Source organism: Amblyomma maculatum, chromosome 1, assembly GCF_055883805.1.
Source record: "Amblyomma maculatum isolate TAMU_Amacu chromosome 1, ASM5588380v1, whole genome shotgun sequence".
Lineage (NCBI taxonomy): Eukaryota > Metazoa > Arthropoda > Arachnida > Ixodida > Ixodidae > Amblyomma > Amblyomma maculatum.
Window position 1 is genome coordinate 137,907,838 of NC_139344.1, and position 17,952 is coordinate 137,925,789.

The window sequence follows — 17,952 nt, forward strand, 5'->3', positions numbered from 1 at the left end:
TGTACACTGGCTTCTACTTCACACATACGCTTAGTGATCTTGTACTGGTACACCGCAGTAGGCATTTAGAAGTGAGAGTGACAGTAAAGACACTTACTGCACTTTCTAGAGCTTAAGGGCCATGATAAAACAACTCTTTCCAGATGAGAACGAATTGTGTCATGCTGATACACTTAAGCTCTTCACTCTCTTATGAATGGTGTAAGCCACAAAGGCTTCCCCAACACTTTTGATGTAATAATGCCATGACTCCCTTTCATCGAAGTTGTAGTGGGGTGTACATGTGAATCCGCCATCCCAGTGCCCCAAACGGGCCAGAACTAAACAGTCAATAAATTCAAAGAAAAAAAAGAAAGCGGCTTTTGCCCCGTTAAGACCTCCCTGGCAGCCAACGGTGTCAACTGATTATGTGACATGCATTGTTGCTGCCATAACCTGCATTAAAAACCAGGTGTCCTTTGTGCCGACACCTATCTGAGTGTTTAAAAATGCCTTGTGTCCTAAATGTGATACACCAAGAAGATCAGATCACTGGGACGCATGGAAGAGTGAACAGTGAGCGAAGGTGCAATGCATTAGGTCTGACAGTATGATGCGAGATTCAAGGAGGTTGCTACATCACTTTGTCGGTTATCACTGTGAAATCCTGTGCAGTTCCAGTAACAGCTGTCACAGTAAAAATAGCCCCAACTGCAATTATGTGCTACAAGATCCCTACTATACTATTTCTACTAATACTACCGCCACTATACTGCTGAAAAATTGTTTTATAGCAACGATTTACATTGTTTTATGGCTATCTCCCAAATCAGTTCTCTACATTTTTCAATAAGCACACAGAGGCTACAGGATGAAATGTGACCACGCTCTCAGTTCTAATAAGGAATATTAATCTTATACTACATTTCTGTGACTATAACAGGGTCTAAACACAAATGAACAAAGACTGTCGTTTCAACTCAATTGTGTGCATTTGAAAATTTCATACAAAACAATAGCAAGGAATTATTATATCATAAAATAAACACAAGAGAGAATTCCGATATGTTAAAAGCCTGAATTCGATCATGTTCTCCCATAAATAATCAAACAGTCTTATATCGAAGACAAAGAAAGGGTAACAGTGGCATTCCCTCACCACGAGACCATTTGAAGAGATTTTAAGATACTCGCTGACATCGTTGCTATTGAGCATGGCGTTAATGTTGGTTCGATCGGTGACTTCATATGTGTAACGACGCCCCTGTAAATAAAATAAAGGCCACACATTACAGCCTGCATTAAAATGGATTGTATTACAATTGCTACAATACACATCTCAAAGAGTTATGAAAAATATTCGTATCATCCAAAAACGAGCAAATCTGCATGCAGAAGCATGGGGAATGCATTCACGCAGACTCACTCACAGCTGACTGGATTTATTTAGGCCTGCACACAACCACTCATTGTTCATAATACATACTGCATGACTGGTGATCATGATGACTCAATGCATAAACTGCACCCTGCTGATCAGCATCAATGATGTTAAGTCAAGGACAAAAGTTTACAGAATACAAATTTCTAGGGAAAATTTATTTCTGTGTTGCCTAACTAAACAGCTGGTATTCACGCCAGTGAATGGAGCACTCATGCTCGAAAATGCTTCCAGGCACTGCACTGATCTGCTTGCCCAACTGTGCAGAAGAAAATTTTATTTCGTAAACCTGTGTCCCGCAAACTATTGTGCGCAACTGTATAGGTTGAATTCCACCACCTACTGCTTGCAGTGCAAACTGCACGACTGACAGATGTGACATATGCAATGTGAGAGCAGTGCTTCGTGCTGACAAATGAAGCCACAGCTGAGACGACAGTATCATCTATAGTGGCACGGGAAGATGTTTGCAACATCTAAAATTCTGCCCATCGATATACTGCAAAGTTCGCATCAGCCATAACTGCATCATGATTTTACTGTATATGCAACGTACCAATATCTCATATTTTTTTTTTTGTATGAGCACTACAGCACTACAGAATAAAAAAAAAAAAAAAGAGATGCTATATATTTATCTTTTTCCTTACCACATCACTGTAATTTGATCAAGAGTGATTGAAAAACACAATGTCTCACGCCACCAGCGCCGTAACAGACTTGCTGCACCATCTAGTTTGTACTTCAGACGCTATATTTTTGTTTTCGGCACGGTTTGTATTTTATTCCACATGGCAGTTATTTTTCAAATGCCTTTGAAGATCAGGTTGCAGCATGGAATGCTCCCAACATTCTATCAACCTCAGCAACAGGGCTCACTGGCAAAAAAAGCTGTTTCAGGTGAATTTGTTGCCTCTGGAGCAGAATCGTTAGATGCTATCAGCAGCAGCAGCAGCAGCTCAGGAGATGACGTTGCATCTCAAATTTTGTTTCCAATAATGAAACTCAGCAACAACAGCCTGGAATGTTGGCGGCTGCGTGCACGTAGATTTCAGTTTCTGTCTTTCATTTGTTTGTTTTTCACTGGAGCTCGCTAACTCGAAGCAAATATGTCACGACTTATATTTTTTTACCTGTAGTGGGCCTCAGGAAAAGATAGGGAGACATCCTTCCACAATAGCAAAGAAGGATTTTGCTTTGGCCACACACTTTTTCAAACTGTTTTTCACCACAGTAGTTCTAAATGCCATATGCCTGAACATCAACAAGTATCATTTGCAGTCATCAACCGAAAATTTTGATTCCAGATTTTTCTGACATGTTCGATTAGTCTATTTTTTGCGGCACCGCGATATGCTCAACAGAACTTAGGTATGTGAGCACCTGAAATTTCGGATGCATTGTGACTGTATGTGAGCACCTGAAATTTCGGATGCCTTGTGACTGATTGCATGATTTTTCGGACACTATTAGCCCTGCCGCTATTTGAGGATGCTTCACCTCATGAACTGTGAAGTGAAGTATACACACTATGCAGTGGCTCATACTAGGAGGATTTTTTTTTTTATATTCTCAGCGAACCCGCAGGGGCAGGTTTGCTTTCATGCCTGCACATTGTCGAAGCACATGCGCCTACTTGTGACGTGCCGACGGCGGCAATACAGCCACTGAATTCTTTGTGAATAGGTTTTTGGTAAATGATAATGACTTCATATTTTATTTTGTTTCATCACATTTTGTTACTAATTTTCATATCAAGAGTTTGTCGCAAATGTTAAGACAGCTATGCTTTTAGTTTCTGTAATTTGTTTCAACATTCTCAAAAGTGAGCTTAGTTGAAACTAAGAAATAAGAACTTGAATGACTAAAGATAAAGCGCACAGAAAACACACACAAGAGAAGCAGACACAGGACACACGTGTCCTGTGTCAGCTTCTCTTGTGTGTGTTTCCTGTGCGCTTTATCTTTAGTCAAGCAATGCACCATCTAGCCCAATTTCAAGTTTTGTTAAGAACTTGAAACTTTACTTAAGTAAAAAAATTGTATCTTTATTATTTTTTCAGATAGTAAAACTTATTTCAAATTGAAGGCTGAAATTAGCCTTTGTCAGGCAGTATGAGGAAACAATTTCTACCTCAAGACACATTTGTGTCATAATTTAAGATTTTTCTGGCAAGTTTCTAGAAAATATTAAAACATTTTGCATGTCTTATTTCGCATATAGAATTTATTTACTAATTTTTCTCAACGGTCATTACTAGTAAATTTAAAATTTTTTCTTCCTGAGTTTGTGTTTCTCAAGGTTCTTTTCAATATTCAAACTGTGTATCTGCGTTAAAATTAATGTTTTTCGAATGTCACTGGCATATATATTACAGCAAAAAAGTTTGTCGAAGCCTATGAAAACCCCTGGTAACGAAAGAGTTATACTCATAACCTGCACCCATCTGAAAATTAAAACCGCAATCATGGAGCTAAAATAAATATTGAAAAGAAAAAGAACTCGGTTGCTCTAGTGGAATTCATGGCTTATGTAAAATTAATGACACCAATGACAAAAGACGGGATGGCATCAGAGTAAGATTGACAGGCTCATCAGGTCACAAATTGAAGCTCAGGCTATTTCAAATGCAGACAACAAAACTTTCAGTCATTGATCCCCCACAGCATGAAGAAAGTATGTAAAAAATTTTCCTTAGTTTTTATTCAGAAAGGATGCAAACGCCACAAATTAAGCTTTAAATGAGTACTACCTGATAAGTGCGGCTACTATTATGCCCCACTCCCCCACCAAGAAAAAAACTTGGAAATATTACCTCAAAACCTATTAGCAAGCTAAAAGAAAACATAATATGAAATATAACTTGACTAATTGGAGCAATTAATCATGCTAGGGCAAAAATAGAGAAAAAGACATGAGCACACAGTGTATCACATTTTTAAGTGCGTATGAAAGAGACGGCTCACCTCCAGGATGACTTTCAGCATGATCAATCACATGTGAAGAAAGAATGAGTGAATTATTAGAAGCAATTCACAGAATCAGATGCAAAACCAATACACTGGGACATATTCTAAATATGCCCTGTAAAGCACTGTGCCCTCCACATGCTATTTAATACCAGAGGAACAGAATGGTGCACTGTATTGTGTTCACGGGATGAAAACGACCAAGTATATTTTGAGCATGATGTGTGAGCACACAGGGTTCCTGCAACTCTAAACAACAATAACAACAACCAACACACATCCACACAGCACCCTTCTTTGGCTCAGGCAATCTTTAGCAACATTATTTCTAAATTTGCAACGATGCTAGATCTAAGCTCACTGAGTGGGTATACTTGAAAGCATATATCCACCAAAAGGAATAATTCTGTTGAATTTATACTCTTAATGCAACATGGAACTGGCTAAAAGCAGCCAATCAGCTTTATTTCCCATTCAACATAACACACTGCTCAGTAGAGAACTATCGAAAGATTTGCTGTTAACTGCATGTATACTCTGCTAGTTCAGTGCATCTAGAGGAACCCCTCAAGACAAAGTGGATATGAGTTAAGGCAGTAAATTTATTTACTCCCTAGCTTCTATCCATGCACACATTTAAACTACGTAGGAGAGCTATGCAGGTTTCTCATAAACTCTGAAACTAAAAAAAAAAAAAAAAAAATTAAGGGCAATTTTTCCTCCAGCACAAAGCTCCTGAAAAAGTTCTACAGCTGTGCCATTTGAATCCTTGGACTCGATGTCTTTTGCCACATGATGGTGTCAAGTGTAAGATATTTCGACTATGCTCATTTTAATATTTTAGCACATAACACTATAACGTAAAAGCATGCTTCTTTTGGCACACGTAAAATAGAAATTATAGTCAACAGGGCAAGCTACGTAAAAAACAAACAAACTAAAAATACATGTTTAGTGTTAAAAAGAGTGTTCATGCCTATTTCTACCATTCTACCATTCCCCCCAAATATGCCACGGATATGCCAAATAAGAGGAGGCAATAAGGAATGTTGAAGCCGTTTAGTTGGTTCTTTTGCAGTGCAGCTGCTTGCAACCCGCATGAATTGTAAGGTTCAGGCCAGGTAGTGGACGGTCCCACATATTCACGCGTAACAAGAGATCACACATACTGCCCACACGTCCTTCCTGACCCCAGTGTGGGAAGTTACCTATCAAATACATATCATGCATAGTGGGCATGCCCAAACACATGACAATTAATATTCAAAATTTATATCACATTTTTCACATGCAGAGCTGGCTCACACAACAAAGTAACGACGACAGATTTTACTGCTGTTCCTACTCTCTATGACGTACTAAAACATGGCTAGAGCATCAAAGCGGGTATGGTATCGATGGAATTTTTATGTGCATACCAGGTTGAGCTGTTAAATGTCGCTAGACAAGTGTGACTGCATGTGCAGACGAAGTTCATCACTATCTTAAAACTAGCGACAAGCACTTTGACTAAATGTCTGAATGAGTGCTTGATTACGATGGTGTGTGGGAAAGGTGATGATGGACTTAATGATGTCTAATGTTTCAGCCACAGTAGCAGAGGGTGCTCTTTCATCCAGAGTGAGGACATATGTGGCTATTGACTGCCGCATGGCCCCATTTAGGGAGATAGCTTGCATGAGCATAGCGCATATTCCCATGCTGGAATTTGTCTTCTTTAGTGAGGTGCTTGATGTGGTATTCTCCGCGAAAGCGATGAGATTTTGCAGACCTAATTTTTGGCAAGAGGGAAACACGTATGGGCCGGTAAAAAGAAACGCAAACAAATCGGCACCCGTGTTTTCTCTTTGAATTTCTTGCTGCCATGCTTGTAACTGGGTGGTACCAAAAATATTTTAGTTATTCGTGTCACAATAATGGACAACTCTTTGTCACAACCCCCATACAAACATGATGACAGCATGATGACAAGAAATTTAAACAGTGGAGCAGATAGACGCCACACTGCTCGCATTTCCTTTTTTCATGCTAGTACGTGTCTCAGTCAGACCAGCACAACACTAAAGAACAACGTACTAGCAGTGTTTGCATGAACGCGACGACTAGTGCATCGCATTGTATCCTGTTTCTAGCGCATTGCATTTATGTAAACAGGAGTAATGCATTAGGAAAGTGCCTCACATTATTGCGCCAGGCAGGGTTGGATTGAGAGGAGTAAGTCGACTTTCTCCGCGTTATGTAAACCCGGTCATGCATAAGTGGGGTGCTCTCGCCGAGCAACGCACGAAGAAACCGTCACTTGACTGCGCTTCCCCTTTTCTTGCTGTTACTCCCCTCTGTACTTCTCCTCGCTATTCTCTCCCACACAGCAGACAACAGCCAGCCAGAAAGCATGAAAAAAAAAAAAAAGAAAAAAACGCCCGTCCCGACAAAAGCGCCACAATTGTTTTCAATATGCTACACCACATGCCGCTACCATCGAGCTAAAGATGATGCGCCACAAAATGTAATGTGATGAGCTACTGTTGCTTTCATGTCAACACGGCTACTCATCCAAAGTGCTACACGAGCTCGACAAGGCTAATAATTGGTTCGCACAAAACCTCAGACCCTATTTCTAGTACTATCAAGTTTTGTGGTTTCTGGTTAAAATGCGCGTATGACTATTACGAACCGCTGTTTCATTACAGTCTTGTCAGATGTGCAAATTTTTTTCCCCAGACAAACATGACTCTTGCTTAGATTTGTACTGTGCAATACTCACAGAGGTTGTCCAGGCACCACTGGGCACAAAAGCCAACCTGGCGCTCCACAAAATCCTCACTGTTGACCCAGGGCTCCATTTTGGCTAGCGGGTTCTCCCGTAAGCTAGCCAGGCGCTTTTCCAGCGTCACTTTGTTCTCGCCTGCATTTCATTGCACGCACAGCTGCAGTTCTCATTTTCTCAACTGGAAACATTTACAAAAGGACCTTCCAGATAAATTTGAATCTTTACTCATTTGTACGAAAGCTGCCTAATGCTAAAAGCTGGATTGTACACAAATCTTTTTAGTGCCCCAGATGATGGCAGCTGATGAAATTATTAAAGCCTGCTGAGCACACTTGATTGTCCTCCTTTGTGTAATTCCCAGACACGTGAAAATAAGCAGATTTTGAAACAATGTAGAATAAAAGGCAGTGCTATATTATTCAATATTAAATCAATTAAGGACACAGGGTTGGTGCTATATTTCTATGCACACACTTTGAAGCATAATTGAAGTTCATTTTCTCAGAGCCCGGATATAGAAAACCTGTATATTTTGAATCACTGACAACTAGGAGTTGGGATTCACCTGTTTAAACAACAAAAAGCATAACAGAAGTACGCCAAATTCAGTTCCAACTGAAAAAGCTCACCCTTCTTGGAATGAAAAGCATATCTAGCTGCATACTGAGCATGAGTTAGTATACTAAAGGTTAAATATTAATTAAGTAATAGAGAACCTAGGGTATGATAAGACTACGGTATATTGTGTGGGCGTGCACTATTCTACGGTTAAGTATATCTGCAATTCACTGTGTAGGTAAAGCAGGGGAAAAAGAATAAAACATGAGTCTTCTATCTTTTCACACTTGTGTAACAAAGGGCCAAATGTAACAAAAACAAAATACCTCCCTTGTGGATATTTAGGACCAACAACCAAAAAAATGTTGACTTCATTTCTTTTGCCAGAAAGAAAAAGCACTGAAACAACTGTATATCACAAGCCACGTCATCAGTGCCAGACAATCTTTTTTTACTTCTTTGCCAGTCAATTCGCTTCTCTGTAGTACTTGAGAGCAGGCTAGTTGGACGACTCAGACGACCTCCGGCGCTGCATGGTTATACACAAAAACAATACACACACAAGAGAATTAAACCAAGACGTTAACACAGATGATGCGCTCGCTACCAACTGCCTGTTTTTGTGGTACGAAAAAGAAGAAAGCTTCACAAAAAACGTGGGGTTACAATATGAAGAAGTAAACAAAAGATTCAGAAAAAATGCGAAGAAATTCAGAATGAAAAAATTAAATGAAAATAAAACGAAAATAATGACAATTTAGGTCTAACTTCTTGTCACATTGTCCAAACGGAGAAGTATCACCTCCTTGCTGTTGAGCGCCACCGACAGAACACTCACGCATTCACCTTCTTCCCCCAAAATCATCTTGAATGCTTCAATAATCCCTCTTTTAAAACTGTCTTTTGCGCCTGCCAGCACCTTGGTTCTGGTGAACCTTGGTACACTATGGGTGCCCCTCAAGTCCTGTTGATCGTCATCCATTTTACAACGGGAACAATGGGTCGCCAGGTTTCCTGGAGCAGACAATGTGGCACACGAATTTCTGTGTTCCCTTAGCCTTTCATTGATGCATCGGCCTGTTTGCCCTACATACGCCTTCCCACATGTCAGGGGGATCTTGTACACGACACCCGTGTAGTTGGTAGCGAGCGCATCATCTGTGTTAACGTCTTGGTTTAATTCTCTTGTGTGTGTATTGTTTTTGTGTATAACCATGCAGCGCCGGAGGTCGTCGGAGTAGCTTCTCTGGCCTTTTTTGCGACCTCCTCTGCATCTAGATCATCATCACCATCAGCCTGACTATACCCACTGCAGGGCGAAAGCCTCTCCCATATTTCTCCAATTAACCCGGTTCTGAGCTAGCTGCATCCCCTTGCCCCTGCGAACTTCTTAACCTCATCCGCCCACCTAACTTTCTGCCGCCCCCTGCTACGCTTTCCTTTTCTTGGAATCCAGTTTGTTACCCTAAGCGACCATCGGTTATCCTCTCTTCGCACCACATGTCCTGCCCATGCCCATTTCTTCTTAATTTCCACTAGAATGTCGGTAACTTGAGTTATTTCTCTGACCCACTCTGCACGCTTCCTATCCCTTAATGTTACCCCTACAATTTTTCGTTCCATAGCCCTCTGGGTTGTCCTCAACTTAAGTAGAACTCTCTAGGTTAGCCTCCACGTTTCAGCCCCATAGGTGAGTACAGATAAGATGCAACTGTTGTATACTTTCCTCTTAATAATACCGGTAAGCTGCTAGTCATAATCTGTGAGTGCTTGCCAAATGCGCTCCATCCCAATTCCAATCTTATTCTTCTTGTTATTTCCTTTTCATGGTACGGATCTGCGGTTACTACCCGTCCTAAGCAGACATATTCGCCTACTACTTCCAGCGCTTCGCTACCTAACGTAAACTGCTGTTCCTTTCCGAGGCTGTTGAACATTGCCTTAGTCTTCTGCATATTGATTTTCAAGCCTATCTTTCTACTTTTCCTGTCTAGGTCACCAATCATTCTTTGCAGTTCATCTCCTGAGTTACTTAGCAAGGCAATGTCATCAGCAAATCACAGATTATTGAGGTATTCTTCATTTACCCTTATCCCTAACTGCTCTCATTCCAAGTCTCTGAATACTTCCTCTAAGCAAGCTGTGAATAGTACTGGGGAGATCGTGTCTCCTTGCCTAACGCCTTTCTTTATGGGAATTTCGTTATTTTCTTTATGCAGAACTATGGTTGCTGTGCAGCCACTATATATATCTTCCAACACATACGGCTCATCTACACCCTGATTTCGCAATGCCTGCATCACCGCCGAGGTTTCTACTGAGTCAATTGCTTTTTCGTAATCAATGAATGCTATGTATAAGGGCTGGTTATATTCCGAGCATTTTTCTAACACCTGGTTGATATCCATATCTATATATATATATATATATATATATATATATATATATATCATAACAGCTCCTATTCACGAATGAGTAGACATTTTGTGATTAGAATGTGGTAATACAAATACAGGTCAAGTTCTTTTTGTCCTCAGCGTGCACATAATGAAGGGCTGCAGCTTTCAAGACAATTTCAACATGCCATCTACTTCAGTTATGGAAATATATATATATATATATAAGACTTCAGAACTAGGAATGCGCAAGCGTGGGAAAAAAGTGGAGAGAACAGGAGAATGGTGGCAATTGAAGTTTTTCTGCCAAAAAAGCAATGCCCGAAGAAAGTGCATGGACAAGCATATCAGGCACAGCACCTTTGGCACATCCTGACAACAGGTGCAGCGCTGTCGCACACCGCTAGCATGCAGTTCCTGCCAGTTTATGTGATCTCTCCACTTCTACTCACGCCTGTATCTTGCAAAATGCGCTCAAGCTAACTACAGCACACAGATACATTTTATGAGAACTGTGTTCATCAATACTTTAATGCCACAATATTGCACAAATTTTGAAACAATTGTAGATATATTTACTTGTTTGAGCAAATTTTTCCAAGGCAATAAGTGAGAACAAGATCACAAGGGTGTTGCACGTGACAGGATCCTGCGCAAAGATAAACAAAAATATTACAATGCAAAAATTTTACATTTAAAACCGAACTTGCATTAAACAAGCACTGTACACTTCCATTACACGTGATATAATGAGCCAGTACCAAATAATTCTTGCAGACTAGCAGTATTACGTTCAAAACAAACACTGGAGGCGGCACATTAAAATTCATGCAACTCAACACTTACTCGGCCGCGGCTAACATCTACAGTTAATATGAAAAAAAAAAAATGAAGTAGTAGTTTTCCACAGAAGAACTTGAGTTGCCCAAAACTTTTGTATTCTTCCGATATTGTCACATAAAATCAACTTTATTGTTTCTATGATATACCAGCTCTACTTAGCTTTTCTAACTACCTAACCTTTGATTCAAGCAATTTTCTTTGAGCATATATTTCAGCAAATGTATAACATGCAACAAGTGAAAGTAAAGTGAAAGGAACAGAAGAAACTCTCCTGTCTTCTCCAAAGGCAAATGTGAAACAACTATTAAGCAACAAATAATTCCACCAAGAAAAACTGCAACTTCCTTTCAAGTGGCAAGAGATAGAAATTTTACAGGTTACTTCTTTTTTTTTTTTTTCGTTCTTTCACTCAACAAGCTTCACACTGAAAGCAGTAAGCCTGGCCAGGAGAAACTACACAAATTAGCAAACTTCTTTACATTCTGACGTATTATGTAATAAAGCTAATGAAAGAAACACTAGGGAAGTATGTTCAGAAATTGTCACCCAGGAAGTATCTGCTAGAAAATCTCCAGACTTATTTTTGCGAATGCAAACAAACTTAAAAAGAAGAAAAAAAGAATTGAATGCAAAAAGGTTGCAAGGCACTCCTGAAAAACCTACTCTGAACCACAAATTTTGATTCAAGGCAACAGAGAGGACTGGAGAATAAAGACAATAAGTATGTGTTGAAGTCTTACCACATCTCATTTCATAATCACGTTGAAAAGAACTTTTTTTTTACGGAACGCTTAGCTTTTAAATCAATATTTGCGATTCATTTTTCTGGAAAACATTTATTACTTTTTTTTCCCCCATTTTGTTCGGCAAGGCTGCACATTACAACTTTGTACAAGCACAGGAGCGGTGCTTTCTTGAGAGATATTTTTTCCCCACAAGCCTGCCACAATTTTGTAAATCTCAAGTTCATTCCCTTGTATGATCAGATTTCCTTATAACATACAAAAATTTAATTACAAAACAGAAAACTGTGAAACTCCTATAGCTGCCTTCATCTGAACATGCCCACACATAAGATAATGCCACCCCTGATACAAGTGTGTTGAGAATGTTCACCAAAATAGGAAGTGAAATGGTTAATAGTAAACAAATGTCCTTGTAGTTGTTGTGCTCTTTTTTTTTTTTTTTTTGCTTTTTGTGGCATGCAATCACTATTGGTCATAAGCATCGGTATTTCTGAAGGTCTAGATTCATATGAAATAGAATATGGGTTAAAGAGCAACTCCGGAGGTTTTTTGACATTCGAATATTCTAGTAAAAATTTTACCATAGGTTCTCCTCTTCGTCTTGACGCATTCTACAAAATTTGGGCGCGGTACGATAATCCATTCACGCGCAACACGGCTTTAAAATATGCCATTTTTATGGCTTAAGTTGAGAGTATTTCTGCGGGCAACGCTGAGTTTCTGATGTCATAAACAGTATACTGGCGTTACTGTCCACTTCCCGCATGATAATGAAATTGTGTGGCTTATATTGAACTACCTCAGACATTTTATGCAGAACGTCATGATTTCCATACTTTATTTTCACCATCCAACGCACGTACGAGCGTTTCTCTAATACTGAGTGTGACGTCACCATTTCGTCAACTGGGACGTCGTTTCTGACCGTGAAAGCAGTTTCGGTTTCGAGTTGCTGTTTTTCTTTTTTAAAAATACTTCTAATAGCAATTTTGAAAAACTGATTTTTGTGTTGGAGTCGGGACCATGCCAAGGAATGTAATTAAGCTAAAAACACAGAATGATGAAAAACCACCGGAGTTGCCCTTTAAAGATGCCTGCATATATGAAAAAGGATAGTTGAAAATGCCCGATGAAATTTTCCCCTGGTGTTATAAACAGAAACTGCAAAACTTGGTACTGCATCCTTTTTGAGCAATGGTCAGCTGTGCTGCGAGCAACACTCATACTGTGCCCAGAGCAGCTGCCACAGACTAAGACGCAGACAAAAAAAAAATTCTCGTCCATTGTGCAGTTAAGCAAGGAAAACAAGTTGAAGTAGACTCTTCTTATGGCGAATTGATGGACCTAGGAAATATGTTTGTCTTACCAGAAGTGCCCCTAATGGTTTCCTCCTGTTAATCATCGAAAATGCATTTTAACTTAGGTCATCTAAACAGGAATCTACTGTATTTGCAGAGGTTTTTTAAACAGTGACTAGAAAAACAGAAGATGGTACCTGCTGACCAACTGGTGGGGAAAGCGATACAGTAAGCACGGTGTGAAGAGTAGATAGAATTTATGATTAGGCTGTGGTCTTTGTAACCATCGGTTGGTTTAGCATTCTGTACCAAGATAGGTGCGTGCCCATATGGCATATCTTTACTCTGAAGCCTCCATGCATGCATTATTTGGCCCTTTTAACACATACTCTGCAAAAATGTTCTGCAATAAAAAAACGAACATATCGCTTGATAGGCTTACCAAATTAGCAATGAGGTATTCAAGTGTATCTTCAGTCAGTAGTGCAACACTGCTTGGTCCTGTTTAAAGAGATAAGAAAGCAAGAAAAATGTCAGAAAATAAATTAGAGTACACCTGCAAGTGGTGCACTGCACGATGGAAAATAATTCAAGTAAAAAGTAAATCTTACCAACAAACTTTCATTCCAAAGATATTTTGTCATTATGCAGTAACTACTTGTTGCTACTGCTATTAAAAGAAAAGAAAAAGCTATTTGCTGAGCATAGTAACGTGAAGGGTTTTACTTAAAGGGGCCATGATACCAACTTTGGAATATAAGCTGTTTATTGCATCTCATTCCCAATGTGCCAAGCAACTAAACCTCAAAGTTTCAGCTCCATCAGAACTGCAGATATTATTTAAAATTAGTATTTTAGTTTCTTCGTGAACCACTTGCTGATCTGGCAACCGCGTTGCCAATGACGACATAAACCGATGCCGCATCGTCTGCTGCATGTTCTGTGCACGAGCAGTGTCAACTGCGGTTGCGCTATTCTAGGCACAATAGTCACGTGAAGTCAATGTGGCTGACCAAACAGCAGCCACTAACTGCGGTGCCTATGGGCGGGATTCAGGAGTACGTCGGCGCCCGAGTATGAAAGCCGCATGAGCTGGCCCAATTGAGCAACATACACACTGTACACTGAAACATGTCTCAAAAGCAACACATAAAATGTGCACAGAGTGTCTGTTGTTCGACGGTGCTTTTGTATAATCTTTGAGTAGCATCCGACAGCACAGCAGCGTATACTATATAAGGTGTGGCGCACTACATCGAGGCGCCCAATACCACGTCCCGTCTTAGCAGCATCGTTTACACTGCTCGTTGTCAGGCCTATGTCTGGCCTCAGCCGCATCATGAAAGTAGGAGATAAGCTCATGAGGCTTACAGCACAGAATGCCGCAAGCTTACAGCAATGGTGCCGCCCACGAGCGCGGTTGATGATGGCGCTCTGGCCGTCTGTTTGTCCCTGATCGTTGCTAGGTTTACATTGTTTAGCATCGAAGCCACAGCGGACAGCACTTTGTAAGTGATCAACGAGGCATTTTATTAAAAGGGCCACTCGATCACGAAACTTCCTATCAACCCCATTGTTTTGTAGTGAAGGAAACTATTATTTTTGATGACGCCTTAGCAGCGGAGCTAGTGTACAAGAACACTGGCACCGCATCAGTGGAAGCTGCTATGCGGCTGTTAGCAAAAGCTCCCATCGTATGGGTGAACATTGCTCAAAAAGCATTAAATTTTTTAAATTCCCTTTTCCAGGGCCTAAAATTATTATGAGGACAACAAATTTTAGCATGCTTTTCTGACACAGGGGCAAGGGATCTGCCGTATCGCTGGTGCAGACGGCTTGCGGAAGGCTTGAAGGGCACGGCCGGTACGGCGGTGTTTGCGGTGGCAGTGCTGCCCCGGACGATGGCGGTGGTCACGCTGAAGGTGGATGTGTGGGCAAAAACTAAATCGCACTTCACTAGTTTCTGTTCTGTTTTCAAAAACATGCTGAGCACATTCACTGGGAGTCTTGCTGGTTTTGAGCAAGTGCGAACACAGTAGTGTATCGGCAGCTTATCACCGCCGGCACAGCAGCGACGACACGGAGTCAGTCTGCGACGTCACCAATCGTCTCAACATGGCGATCACTGTCGGTAGGAGGAGCTTCGTGGTCTCAACTTCAGTCACTTATTTGGAATAAGGAATGTGTCTAGGGCACTCAAATTTCAGAAATAAAATAATAATGTTCAGTATTATCTACCAGACTGCAGTATATATTGGGCGACCATGGCATGACCCCTTTAAGTTGAGGACAACGCAGAGGGCTATGGAACGAAAAATGGTAGGGGTAACGTTAAGAGATCGGAAGCGTGCAGAGTGGGTAAGAGAAATAACTCAAGTTGCTGACATTCTAGTCGAAATTAAGGAGGAGAAGGTTTTACGTTATACTGTAACCACACACCAAGAAGTTTCATAAAATAAAAACATCTAAACACAATTCAATCAGTGATTATAAATGTTAACTAAAAAAAAAAGAAAAAAAGATATTTATTCATGTTACTCCTTTGCAGCGCAACACGAATATCCTAGATCTGGGGCGTTTTCTTTTTTTTTATTATTACATAAAAGCCCCAGTGTTACGTTCCCATGTGCATTTCCCCGGCCAATATCATGGTAGCTCCCATAGAAAATCCATGCCATACAAACTCAGCTGTCACATCGCAATATTGGCAGCACTCGTGTTTGTAGCATATATCCTGAAGGAAAGAAGCCAACAGTCGGCGAGGCCAAGGAAAGCATTGGGGATGGTACCCCGCCGGGGTGGCGCAGTGGTTAGGGCGCTTGACTACTGTTCCCAAGGAAGCGGGATCGAATCCCGGCCTCGGCGGCCGCTTTTCAATGGAGGCGAAAAGCAAGGCTCCCGTGTGCTGTGCGATGTCAGTGCACGTTAAAGAACCCCAGGTAGTCCAAATTTCCGGAGTCCTCCACTACGGCGTCTCTAATAGCCTGAGTTGCTTTGGGACGTTAAACCCCACAAACCAAACCAAACCAAACTTAGTCTTTTTTTTTTTTAAATGTTTACTTGGATAATCACAGAAATTAGTAATGTAATCTGTTTAGGGGAAAGATAATTAAACACAAAGTAGAAGAAAAAACAATGTGCCGATGGTGGGAACCGAACCCACGACCTCCGAATATCGCGTCCGGTGCTCTTCCAACTGAGCTACATCGGCCGCTGTCCCCCTTGCTACTTGCTTGGGTATTTATGTTGTCTGTATAATAACCTTGAGAGTGTTCACCAGCGCCACCCTCAACCATAGCGGCGGGCGTGGAACGCCCTTTGTTACCGCCAGCGTCACGTAGAAAAAGACGAAGTACCATCCCCAATGCTTTCCTTGGCCTCACCGACTGTTGGCTTCTTTCCTTCATGTATTATAACGAGCACCCTCATTTCCCCTTAATTGATCTGCTTGTAGCTTACGGGGGTCTCGGTTCTGGCAGTCTTGAAGCCATAGGTAGCGTAAGAGGGTTCTAGCACAGCTTTCGCCCTCGCTCTTGATCACGTTCTATGTGACGCTGGCGGTAACAAAGGGCGTTCCACGTCCGCCGCTATGGTTGAGGGTGGCGCTGGTGAACACTCTCAAGGTTCGTATACAGACAACATAAATACCCAAGCAAGTAGCAGGGGGGACAGCGGCCGATGTAGCTCAGTTGGAAGAGCACCGGATGCGATATTCGGAGGTCGTGGGTTCGGTTCCCACCATCGGCACGTTTTTTTGTGTTTAATTATCTTTCCCCTAGACAGATTACATTACTAATTTCTGTGATTATCCAAGTAAACATTTAAAAAAAAGACGAAGTACCATCCCCAATGCTTTCCTTGGCCTCGCCAACTGTTGGCTTCTTTCCTTCATGTATTATAACGAGCACCCTCATTTCCCCTTAATTGATCTGCTTGTAGCATATATCCTGTAGCATATATATAGCATATGCTGACGAATGTGCATATTATGAGTGTCTAATGGAGACGCTCTCTCAAATGCCTCCAAAAGTGGATTGTGTATGAGATCCCTTAGCTTGCCAAAGGAAACACAGATGTGCAATGAGCTTTTTTTATTTTCCCATCTAGAAGATATTGGACTCCTGGAAAATCGTTTAACCCTCCACATTTCTCAGCATTGAGCAATCTCTACATAGTGGACACTGTAAGCCTATTTGTAGGACACTGCACATCACATCTAAGTATTTTTTCTAGCATACTCCTTTGTGCACTTCTTTCCATATTCGTTGGCTCAAATTTTTTATTTCCGTTTATTTTTTTTTTAATCCATTCCCAAAATATCTCTTCCTTTCTTTCTCCCCTCCTTCCACTCTCCTGCGAAAAGTAGGAAGTCAGCAGATTTCAAACGCCGACTAAATTCTCTCCTTTCTCACCAAAATGTTTCTCTCTCTATCTCACAAGAGCTGAACACCACTGTTACTAAGCTACTATGGTAGATCCATGTGATGTACAGTACGGTCCATTGTTAAAGGGAACATGAGATCGTGTGGCCTAAACACTTTGCAAAGCGCTGCCACTGACCACAGGCAAGAATGAACGGCATCAAGTGCATGGTCGGGAAGAGCAGTCAGCAGTGCTTACTGCGCATGCACTTTGCACGATTGTTTGTCACTGGCTCTCTTGGGAGTGCTTTGCAAAGCGCGGCAGCAACGCGGCCTCATATTCCCCTTAACAGTGGACCGCACTTTACAGTTCTCTTAAGATCAGCAACATTTCTATGGGAACCAATGTGATGGGGCCCCTAAGCATGCATTGCGAAATAGGTAGCATTCCACACGTGCGATATGGTTTCAATTCTTAAGAATATTTATGTAGACCTTTTTACGACCCTTCAAGCAACCTGTTTCATGAACTGTAGGGCAAGCGTGGGGGGAGATTAATCCTCAGTATTTTCCTGCACTATAAGTATAGC

The 17,952-nt window shown here is 41.1% G+C and overlaps 1 protein-coding gene across 1 annotated transcript in view; it reads right to left on the reverse strand.

The window, feature by feature from the left end:
- Positions 1-17,952, reverse strand: part of LOC146204046 (RING finger and SPRY domain-containing protein 1-like) — a 72,262-nt gene that overhangs the window by 37,395 nt on the left and 16,915 nt on the right. Inside the window, exons 5-9 of the mRNA XM_084589068.1 lie at positions 13,444-13,502; positions 10,694-10,763; positions 7,155-7,295; positions 4,388-4,398; positions 1,139-1,243 (exon numbers count right to left, since the gene is read on the reverse strand). Coding sequence (XP_084445194.1) covers positions 1,139-1,243; positions 4,388-4,398; positions 7,155-7,295; positions 10,694-10,763; positions 13,444-13,502 — 386 coding nt within the window. The remainder of the gene's footprint in view (positions 1-1,138; positions 1,244-4,387; positions 4,399-7,154; positions 7,296-10,693; positions 10,764-13,443; positions 13,503-17,952) is intronic.